At 42.9% G+C, this 11,335-nt stretch overlaps 2 protein-coding genes across 7 annotated transcripts; one reads left to right on the forward strand and one right to left on the reverse strand.

The window, feature by feature from the left end:
• Positions 1-291: 291 nt before the first annotated feature.
• On the reverse strand, positions 292-7,102 carry ftr86 (finTRIM family, member 86). 3 transcript variants are annotated; one of them, XM_048981060.1, is made up of 9 exons: positions 6,946-7,102; positions 4,614-4,885; positions 4,359-4,475; positions 4,150-4,245; positions 3,181-3,414; positions 2,519-2,678; positions 1,925-2,014; positions 1,511-1,579; positions 292-1,274 (listed from the first exon to the last, which is right to left on the reverse strand). In XM_048981060.1, exons 2-9 carry the CDS (start codon positions 4,863-4,865, stop codon positions 736-738), a joined length of 1,557 nt encoding a protein of 518 aa, XP_048837017.1. In that variant the 5' UTR covers positions 4,866-4,885; positions 6,946-7,102; the 3' UTR covers positions 292-735. The 3 variants fall into 3 exon arrangements, with proteins under 3 accessions (XP_048837017.1, XP_048837015.1, XP_048837014.1); XM_048981058.1 differs by having other exon boundaries at positions 1,511-1,576; positions 4,359-4,885; XM_048981057.1 differs by having other exon boundaries at positions 4,359-4,885.
• On the forward strand, positions 6,214-10,568 carry nudt8 (nudix (nucleoside diphosphate linked moiety X)-type motif 8). Of its 4 annotated transcripts, none has more exons than XM_048981064.1 (5): positions 6,214-6,456; positions 7,536-8,670; positions 8,893-9,025; positions 9,868-9,945; positions 10,082-10,568. In XM_048981064.1, exons 2-5 carry the CDS (start codon positions 7,706-7,708, stop codon positions 10,265-10,267), a joined length of 1,362 nt encoding a protein of 453 aa, XP_048837021.1. In that variant the 5' UTR covers positions 6,214-6,456; positions 7,536-7,705; the 3' UTR covers positions 10,268-10,568. The 4 variants fall into 4 exon arrangements, with proteins under 4 accessions (XP_048837021.1, XP_048837022.1, XP_048837020.1 ...); XM_048981065.1 differs by lacking the exon at positions 6,214-6,456 and adding an exon at positions 7,104-7,396; XM_048981063.1 differs by lacking the exon at positions 6,214-6,456 and having other exon boundaries at positions 7,104-8,670.
• The last annotated feature ends 767 nt before the right edge of the window (positions 10,569-11,335 follow it).

Here is an 11,335-nt window from a genome sequence, read left to right on the forward strand (position 1 = left end):
GCCTATTCTATGGTACCGGAGAGGAGATTCTGCCTGATGATCCAAGCTAGTATATTCAGGGCCACTACAGATGATTCCCGGCCTGGCCGTGGAACAACGAACCAACAATCTCTATGCCGACTTGCTGCTTACTTTCCCTCATTTTCTTTGTGCATTTATTTCACACCCTCCCTGCCATCAAGCCAGCATCACAGACAATCATTCCTCTCTCCTTTCCTACTAAGATCCATCTCAAAAACATCCGCAACCACAATCTTTTAAATACGAACTAAATCAAATCGACACTTGCGGTTTTCTGATGTGCCAAACCCTAATGAATTTATTTGTCACCCAGTTTATAACAATGATACATGCATAGTGAACTTTAAATATCCATCACATTTTGTTACAACTTACACCAGTATTATCCATCCCGGTCCTTGGGGACCTACATACGGTCCACGTTTTCGCTCCTGGCAAATACATGGACTGGCTGCAGGTCCCCCGAGGACCAGGTTGGGAAACACTGACTTACACATATATTTCTAAGTGGTCAAGTGGCTTTATGGTTACCTTTCATTACCTGGGTTTGAGCTGCAGCTGATATGAACAAATATGTGGACTTATGGGGAGGGGATGAGGACCTGTTTGAGAACAGCTGGCCTAAAATGACAAACATTCAGTTCACAAAGCAACGCAACTTACATCTGCCAATAATCCTTACCATCACCATAAGTGAACCATTTCTTATCATACTCAGTCAAGTTCACACAGAGTTACACTAGAACCTGCTCCAGACCAGAACCTAAACCCAGGGTATAATGGGCCAGAGAAAGAAGCCTGGAGCCCATGTAGGAGCTGGACCTCGTTGTTAAAGACTCCATAGAATGCCAAGATCCCCATTTGTTGGTCTACATAGACCCCAATGCGCCGGGCCTTGGGACCAGTGACTGCAGTCTCCTTCCCAGAGTGCCACACCGAGAATCCAGTCCCAGACCAGTATAGACCCCATGACTGGTTGTTATGACCCAGCCTGCAACCATCATCCGACCCCTTCCTGCCCAGTTCCTTGTAGGTGACTCCAATAGTGACTTTCTGACCATTCCACTCTACCTCCCAATAGTAGGGGCTCCCAGCCAGTGGCTCCCGACATAAAATCTGCCGCCAGTATTGGAAGCGGTCAGGGTGCTCTGGGTGGGCTTGGCTCTCAGCCCGCAGTGTTGCCTTTCTGTCTTTCTCGGAGACGCGGATGTGGCGGTAGGCGGTGTTGGGATCCAGGGTTGGCTCATAGCGATCTGTTGGGATAGAGGGAATTTTGACATATTAAACGAATAATCTTAAGCAAATATCGACATTGAGCATCAATGCAGTTTAAGCCTTACATCTTCTGCTAGAAGGTCTACAAAAATTTTCCTCTTTCTGGGATGAAGACATGAATGAGAATCAGATTTTTGTGACAGTGGATTTTTATCTTTATGGGGGCGGCTTGGAATGAATTACATAAGCTAATCATTTAGCATTAAAAACTCACATTTTAGAAGTTCATCTCTTGACTTGGGCTCAAGGGCTGGTGGACTGCTGCTGGCTGAGGCTTCACCTACTGAAAAATAAATTTGAAATAGTATTGCATCTGAAGGCTTTATAATCTGAAATAACTGTGTAATGTTATACATTTCAGAATGATAGCAGACAGGACAATACCCTTGGTATACCCTCGTCAGAGGTGGATAGTTCAGATCCAGAAAGTAAAAATCCAGACCAAGATTTTGTTTCAACTAACCAGTTGAGCATAAAGAGTCACAGAGTACTCAACTGGTTGGTTGAAACAAAATCTTGGTCTGGATTTTTACTTTCTGCACCTGAACTATCCATCTCTGAACATCATACAGCTTCCCCTGCAATATTACTGGATTTTGATGCACATGTTGCTTGCGATAGTGTTCACCTGTCGTTTGGAATAGTCGCCTCACTTCATTTTGAGCTCCCTCAGCACCAGCATCGCTGGACACAGGAGGCAGAGGCCCTGCATCGCTCACTGTGAAAAACAAAATGTCCATGTTGCAAATTCCAGCCACTTCGAACACACTGATAATAACAGACCTTATAAAGACGACATTTACATCCATCCATCCATTGTCCAAACCGCTTATCCTACTGAGTCGCGGGGGGTCCGGAGCCTATCCCGGAGGCAATGGGCACAAGGCAGGGAACAACCCAGGATGGGGGGCCAGCCCATCACAGGGCACACTCACACACCATTCACTCACACACGCACACCTATAGGCAATTTAGCAACTCCAATTAGCCTCAGCATGTTTTTGGACTGTGGGGGGAAACCGGAGTCCCAGAGGTGTAAGGCAACAGTGCTAACCACTGCACCACCATGCCGCCCCTGACATTTACATAATGCGATTTTTTTTTTGTTATCTAAACTCGAGACTGACTCAAAGATCACAAGAGCGGAACAGCCCTCCCTCCAGAAAGAGAAGCAAAGACACGGTTTTGTTTTCCTGGAGCAGAGAGCATTAAGCAGACTTACATGCCTGGAACATCCTCGCCATACTGGCTTTTAAAAGCTCCTGCAGCTTCTCCCTCAGCTCTGCCAGGACGCCCTTTATGCCCAGGAGGGCATCCTCTGAGTTTGCACCAACCTTCATATCTCCATCATCCTGGAAAGGAGCTTCCAACATCTGGAAGCTCTGGAGAGGCACAGAAGATATTCACACAAAACTTTACATTGACTTTGCAGCTATGGCAGCCCACTTCCAGATCATCACGTTAGTGAGTGTTTCTTTACATATGACCACAAAAGTATTTAGAGATACTTAGGATTCCCAGGTTCTTCACAAGAAAAACCATTTACTCCACCTGAAAGCAATAAATCAGGCTTCCCCAAATTCCATGCCTGGATGGAAAGTCTGCAACACAATTTCCAGATTTCCCTGCTCAAATACACCCACTAAACATGGCATTTAGCTAATTAAGATGTGTTTGAGCAGAGAAATCTGGAAACTGTGTTGCAGACTTGCTGTACAGGAACGGAATTGGGGAACCCTGCATTGAATTAACTGAGTTTCACAGAAGTATCTAATATAATTAGAGTTAGGGATTAAATAACTACAGTAAAGAATAAATATATCTCTCTTGTCATGACCCAATAAAAGCCAAACTATGATGACCCATCTGAGAGTGTCCAGGTACCTTTAGGAAACACACACTGTCCTGGATGCGCATCAGCCTGTGCAGTTCTTCATCCCTCCTGCGCAGCTGTGCCACTTCCTGCTCCAAGCGTTGGATCTGCCCCTCACAAGAAGTGCTGGCTGCGCTCTCATGGGAACAAAGTAGCTCATTCACTTGAGTACTCATCTGTTCCACATTGAGCACCAGCTCCGCAAAGATCTGACCACTTTCCCGCTGTAGAGCTTGGGAAAAATCCTGAAACAAGCATATTTACAATGAGAGAGGGTGATAAAGAGCAAACTAAAATAAAATTAAAAATTACATGCAGCATTAGTTTTAGACAAACCATCTTGAAAACAAGCTACCTCACAACATTCCTGCCATCAGGTACATGTGCATGTGTGAGTGTGAGTGTGTGTGAGTGTGTGTGTGACCGGGTATACCTTACCTTATGGGGACACAAAGTCCCCAAAACAATTTCCTGGTCCTCATATGGGAAAACTATTTTATAAAAATCCGTGACTGCTATAAAAAAGTTAAAAATGTTAAAAAAAGTTTTTAAAAAACTCTTGTATTTTGCTTGGTTACATAAGGGCATGGTTATGGCATGGTAGGGGTTAAGGTTGTCATAGTTAGCGTTTGCATTTTTTCCATAGAAGTGAATGAGCGTTCCCCATAAGGATATGTTTATCCAGTGTGTGTGTGTGTGTGTGTGTGTGTGTGTGTGTGTGTCTGCACTTAACTGGGGGTGTCTGAGTATCTGCCCCTTTTCAATCATATAAGGTCACCATATTTGTTTTTGGCAACCAAGGGGGACACCCCCACTCCCCACAGCCATGGAAAATTTTAGCAAAGGTGAACCTCCCCCCACCACCCCACCTAACTACCTGCCCCATGAAAATTTTCTGCACCTACCCCTAGCAACAGATTTGCTTTCAAATTACAGTATATGGCCCATGTGGGTACAGGGGGTGGAGGATGTTCACATACCTTGTAGATTCTAGCCGTCTGTGGTAGACATTGTAGGTCTATTTCCCTCTTCTGGATCTTTCCTTGCGTGTCTGCCAGCATCTTAGCTATCTCCCGCTTTACAGACAGACCACAGGGATGATTGTCATCACCTCAAACCAACCAGACTGCAGCCATGTGAAATATTAATACACAATGTTAGTGGGACTATAATGTTGATGAAGTCGTACCTCCTTCTCCTTTTTCTCCTCTTCAGGTCTGACAACGCAGTGGCCCTTATGGCCATGATTCTTGCACATGTTGCAGATGCACTGCTGGTCACTGCGACAGAACAGGTCCAATGGGCGCTGGTGATCAGGACAGAGCCTTGGGTTCCCTGGGAGCTTTGGGTACAGACTTCTCTCACCTGGGCCCTCGTTCATCTCCTCACCCAGCGGAGCACAGGGCAGCGATGGTACGGCCGAACAAACAGGTGCAGGGCTTACCTCCCGCACCCTCATCTTCAGCTTCTCCATGGCTTCCACCAGTAAGGTGTTCTTGGCCAGCCTGGGCCGTGGGCTAAATGTCTGCCGGCACTGGGGACAGCTGTAGACTTTCTTTGCCTCCCCTCTGTCCCAGTGGCTTTGGATGCATGGCAAGCAGTAGGTATGTCCGCAAGGAAGAGTCGCAGGTTCGTGCAGTGTCTCCAGACAGACGGAGCAGGTAAATTCCAGCTCTGAACACCATGAAGATGCCATGAGAAAGAGGGAGGGGTAAACTGGGAGGGAAAAAAAAATAATCCTAGTGAAAAATCTGAGTAAAATAAGGCGAAATTGTCTGAGGATGAGGAACACAGCCTGAGAGCAAAGAAGTAAGCAGGAAGAATCCCAGGCCCAGAACTTCTAAGCAAACGGAAACTGCCTCAGGCTGGAAGAGAAGCCGGTCTTCTGGATCATCTGCATTCTTATTGGTCCCGTGTTAAGCAGCCTGGAACCTTCTACCCAAGCTGATTTCATAGCATAGAAATTCAGGGAAAGGGGTTACAGAGGACCATCCTGCTAGACCAGTTAGTGTAGGCATGACCAATCACAAGAGAGAACAGCAGCGGACACATCACAGGCCCCAAGATACAGCAACACACAAAAAGTGGTTGCATGTCGTATGTATGAATTAGAGTTAAAATAAAATACATAGCACACATTTTTCAGTAAGCAAACCACAACCTGAAGTTCAGGCTAGTATTTCCTTTCACTAAACGCTGTAGTCCACCCACACACTGTAGAAAATTTAACCTGCGTTCCTCACGTACCATTTTCTGTGGTGCTGTAGCAACAAACTTCATTAGCTACCCACCACAACAACAAACAGAAATTCATTTTTGATTAATGCATTTTGATTATAAAATCTTCGTATTATCAGAGACTTGTTCACACTTTGCCACAACATAGAAATAAAATCCGCTATTATGTGGTGATTATTAAGAATACTAAGTCTTTGGTGAAAAATTCCATTTAAGGTCTTGCTCACAGTTACTTCCTTAAGAAATGTAAACTGGATGACTTACAACCCTGTATTTGCTTGTCCACAAGCACATCATGTCTGGATAACCAGGACCTCATCTAGTTAATAATTTAATTTAATAAATTACTTTAAGTGAATCATCGTTCAGCTAGATATTCAATAAGATGTGTCAGTAACAGAAGAAATTCTTCTTAAATTATATTGTGTTATTGTTCACTTGCATGTATTTTATTGTTAAAATTGTTTTACTTTTTTCTGAATATACACTCTCAACCTAGATAAAACAGCTTTAAAACATTTTCCTTTCAAGTCAAAGACCTTTGTACAGTACTGTACATCAATGGTTACATCAACTAAAGTTGTATTGGAATATTTTGTACCGATCTGAAACTACTCCCTATGCACATTTTCTTAATAACAAGCAGATGAAACATATTTTGGGAAAAAAAATAAAAGTAATCTCACTTCAAGGACAGTAAGACATTATTGCTTGATATACGCAGTCAGATTATTTTCATATATAAATGATTCTTGTATTCAGTCCTCATCGCTGTATATGAATAAAACGATAGACCCGGATGAAAACACGGAAGTCAACAAGAAAACTACAAAGCAGCCGCCGAAAATGGCAAAATAACAGCTGCGGCGATATTTATCGCTTATGTAAAACCTGCAAAAACATTTTTATAAGCTACATTAATTCGAGCCTGTCACTTTAAAAAATGACGCATTAAACCCAAACGGAGTCTTTCTTCCGCCATAATAGATTGTGACAGCTGAAGAGGTACCGCCGTGAACTTGTATCTAATTGTACTTTATATTTTAAAGGTGAGCACCACTTCTTGCAGTTAAAACATTATTTGGATTTGATTTGCATATCGGATTCAGCTGTCATTTTGAACAATAATTTTTCAATATGTACTCAAGTAAGAAAGAACGTGGAATGAAGCCCCTGCGGATCAGGCCTGCATTCTCCAAGTTTTTTCTAGTGAAAACGTCCTGAATTTCTGCTTAATCAAAGGTCTAATTTATGGCTGAACCGGGACACAAAAACGAGCTGCTGGCACTGCTTGTTCTCATGCAGTTCTCAATGGGGCTACATTGTTTTTAGCAGGAATTTGATTCTCTAGATTTATAGGGGACGGTACCATAAAGATCACTTATAATTTCATTTATAATTTAGGTTACTTGCTAGTTCAAGGTCAAATGACATTAACTAGATGAAAAGGAGCAGCACGTTGCACTTGTATAGTGCGTTAGGGCAAATGACAGAATTAAACGTGGCTCATTATGCTGCTGATAAGTCAACAGACTTACCTTAACATTTGTGGATTCTCGAAACTTTGGACATTTCGTCACGCTTATATGGGTCTATCACCTTTAGTCTAATTACCTCGGGTATAATCACTACCTGCGTATCGATTGTTAAACTGTGTTCGGTTATAAATTCTCAACATAACTGGGTTGAAGTCCTGTATTTTAAAGGCGACATTCGGGCAAATTAGCGTAGAAAATTCTGGATAGACGCTAGCTATTACCCTCAGTATCATAGCAACACTAATTGATGGGTTTTTCATTTGTCGATCATAGTCAATGATTGATTAATACGATTGATATTAACCAGCATTGGTTTCTGCTGTTGGAAAGAGTAAGTTTTTTCATGGTGAATATAAGAGTTTGATTTTGGTAGCTCTGCTGTAGATGTCAGCCTAGATCAGCAACTTTTTCATATTTTTTGTTTCTTATTTTTGTGGCTACAATGATTAAGGTGATATACATTTTCGTAAATTCAGCCTTAATCATACAGCTTTAATCTTTGTCAACATATGTATACAATAACTAAAACGTACTTCATTTTTTTTCGTTTATTTGAACGGTGCCCTGTTGTGGACTGGCATCCCATCCAGTGTGTACCCAGGCTGTCTGAGATACGCTTCAGGTCTCCCACCCCCCCGCAACCCCAAGATAAGTGCTTGGAAGATGGATGGATGGATGGATGGGTGCATTTGAATAGTGACACATTTCCACATTAAGAGCTTGTACTTAAAGCCAAATTTAAAATAACAGCCATTTCAAGATGTTTAGGTATCCATTCTTGCAGACGCCGACATTCTGCCATAAGTCACAAAGATCGCTGCCGCTCTTCAGCGGAATCCTGTCTGAACTCCTGCTTCTGAAGCAGGGCTGGATAAGAACAGGGAAGTTTTCCAGTGTGGGATGCTCCTTCTCCTCCAGTCCGCTCCACATCAGAGAAAAGGGAAAAAGGGCGGCAGAATTACCCATCCACCAGCAAGGACTCTCTGTGCCATGCAGACAAGGTCTCTGCTGGTTTTCCTTTCATAGCCTAAATCATTTCACATTCAGGAGAGGTGTTGCTGTAGTTTTTGAGAAACTTTACCAAAAGGTACCATTTCAAAGACCGAATCGAAAAGATACCTTCTTAGACAGACAGTTTGGGGTCAGAGGGCAGCTTAGCACAGGAATTGTAAGCTTCCTTCCTTCCCTGCATTCTTGGACACAGCCGCTCTTTGAACGTCTTACTGGGAAAGATACAAAGAAATGCAGACAGTCGAGTCTTAATAAAAACCAGTTCTGTAAATGCCAGGGGGAAGACAGCCAGAACCCAACCACAAATGTGGAAAGTGCATATAGTATTACCTGTGGTAATGAGAATGGGCAACAGGGTTTGTTTAACAAGAACACTTGTTCAAGCTGGACTCTTTCCCCATCAAAGGTCAGGCCTCACAGTGATGGTCAGACTCCCTTCAGTGGCTTGTGGGCCCAGAGCCGCTTCCTACACCACAGTGCTGCTGTTCCAGTAAGGACCGATCCCAGGCAGGCAAGCCTTAGAGAATGCCTGTCTGTAAAGAATGAAGCACGGTGTCGCCGTGCACTAGAGCCCAATGGGGCCTTGTACGAAAAGGACAGTCCTGGGATCTGGGCGGCAGTGCTGGTCTCCCTATGCCTGGTGGAAGGCGAACCAGCCTTCCTGTTCACCCTCAGGTCCAGCACTCTCAAGGGGAGGCACAAAGGGGATGTCAGGTAAACTACCCTGGGCTCAATGAGATAGAGTTCATTGCGTTTTCCTTTTGTTGTTTGTTAGTTTTATATATATTTTCTGCATTAAATTGTGCTGTTCCATACACCTTTAGATGCAAAGTGCTTATTGACATCAGTCTAGACTTTACTGGTTTGGTGTTGCCTTCAAAGGTTGGGTATGTTTAGTCACCTTAAATTGAGGTTAAATGTGGATGGCCTGCTCAGCTTTGCAGGGGGGAAGCGGGACCCTTCGGACAGAGATGTGGTCGACACGGCACTGCGGGAGGCTCGTGAAGAGCTGGGCATCACTGTGGCAGTGGGCAGCGTGTGGGGCGTGCTCAAGCCACTTAGGGACTGGGTGAGGACATTCGTGCCCCATTCAAAACTTTGTAACTCGCTTCAACCCATAAGTACTGGTTCACACAGTTGTAGGCTGCATTGGGATGAGTTTTAGTTTGTCTGTTTCACCTCGTAGAATCGTCTAAAGGCAGTAGTGGCTTAATGGTTAGGGATGCACACTTGTAATCAAAAAATTGCAGGTTCGAATCCCTGACCAGCAAGGCACCACTGAGGTACCCTGAGCAAGGTCCTGCCCCCAAGCACTGCTCCACAGGCGCTGAATTAGCTGCCTCCCTGCTATGTCACGATGTCACATATGGGTTAAATGCAGAGAACACATTTCATTGTTGTACACTGTGTGCTGTGGTGTGTCAACAAGGACAACCGATCACTAAATTCTAAAGAACGACCGGAATTGAGTGTATGGATTTGCATTTCACATTATATACAAATTAAAATGGGTGTGGCATGGTAAATACCTGCATTTGAAAAGGAGGCAACATAATATTTTAGAATTAGAGATGTGTATCGTTTGTTTGTCATCTAACAATCCTGTTCAGACATCCGATTCACTTCCAAGGTTTCAGTACGTGTCACACCCTGAAAATGTTTGAATGTCCTCAAGTATTAATTGCTTAAACAAATAACTTAGTTGCTACTCAAGTACAAATCATGAGCAAACATAGTAACTGCATGAAATACATGAACCGTTATGATTAATGATGAACCAACATGAACTCAACCTGTAACCATCACTTAGTTTCTGGTTAATTAATACATTAAGTAAGAGTGCATTACTGCTGCATTATTTGTGCCCCCACAAGTAAAATGCTACCACTGCTTGATTTTCTTTTTTTTCAGTCAGGAATGATTATTGCCCCTGTAATAGCAAATCTGGGCCCCCTGGAGGCATTAAACTTCCATCCAAATCCTGCTGAGGTAATGATAGTCAGATTAATTTAATATTTATGCATGATAGAAACTGTTGCGTTATTTTTTCTCCTGTGTATTGCAAAGTCCGGCTATTTCCATCTTATTGCATAACCTCTAAGCTGCTGTGTTCTACTCCTCCTAGGTGGATGAGATCTTCACCATCTCACTTTCCCACCTGTGCAGTCAGGAGAATCGTGGCTACACGCACTTCCGGAAGGGCGAGCGGTACGGCTACACCCTTCCCGTGTTCCGCAATGGGAAGCACCGGGTCTGGGGGCTAACGGCCACGGCCCTGGACCACTCGCTCAAAGTCGTCATGCCCCCATAATGCCCAGAGACAACAAATAGCGTCAAGGCTAATATGAAATGTACACAACAAATCACATCAAGGCTAATATGAAATCTTAATTTGATTTGATCCATGTGTGAAATGGCACAATTCATTTATATAGTTGGACTTTGTTTGTTTAACCCTGTAGGGTCTCCTCGGGGGCCCCGGTCTTTTTGCCTGCTGACACAGACTTTTTCGATGTTCTCTTTGCACTATACCCTTCTAGAATAGACATTTCATGTCACACGTGCAATTGTTGAATTGTCAATGACCAATAAAACGGTAAAGTATTTTGAAATGGTTTTTTTTTGTTGTATATATTTGGACTGAATATAAAACTTATTTCAAATTTTGAAAATGTAAAAAAAAAAGAAGTCATTTTATAAGAGAGCAGTCACATGGGCTGTGCTTTATCAAAATGTTTCACACATAAAAATCAACAATTGTCAAGTTATATCCAGATATTTGTGTGCAGTTTATTTTTAGGTTAACACTTTAAAGTTATATGCACTTTCAGGAACTTTTTTCAGATGAATCAAGGGGCAGTGTTTGAAGCCATTTTTAACAGACTGTAAGAAGTACAATATTAAGATATCTGATGTGCTTTCATGGAGTGGGTTAGCGAGTTAGTAACTCTGGAAGAACTAACTATCATCTCCTACATTCGTTTTCGAAATGCTAAAAAGCCCAAAATTGTTGCCAGAAAGCCCCCAATTTTTAAACTGTTTACATGAATAATTTTCCAGTATGTGTCATGCAAATGCACAAAATCTAGGCCAATTCAGAGCTGGTCCGAGGTGTTCTGTGCGTAATGCCTGTGGTGCAGAACCTCAGCTTCTCATAAGCTTCTGTGGTATCTCAAGTTTCCATAAGAGTGTTTGTCATCATTTTGGCCTCTTTGAAGAAGGATAAACTTACAATGAGGGTGTCCTTCTGTAAAAATGGCTTCAAGCCTGTATCACACTCTTACTGACTAAACATCAGTCTGCTTTGAAGGTATTAAATTACTTAGAGTGTATATAAATACCCATTACAGATGTAACGTGTATTTGCTCATATTACTGC

This window comes from Brienomyrus brachyistius, chromosome 17 (assembly GCF_023856365.1).
Source record: "Brienomyrus brachyistius isolate T26 chromosome 17, BBRACH_0.4, whole genome shotgun sequence".
In the NCBI taxonomy this organism is placed as follows: Eukaryota; Metazoa; Chordata; class Actinopteri; order Osteoglossiformes; family Mormyridae; genus Brienomyrus; species Brienomyrus brachyistius.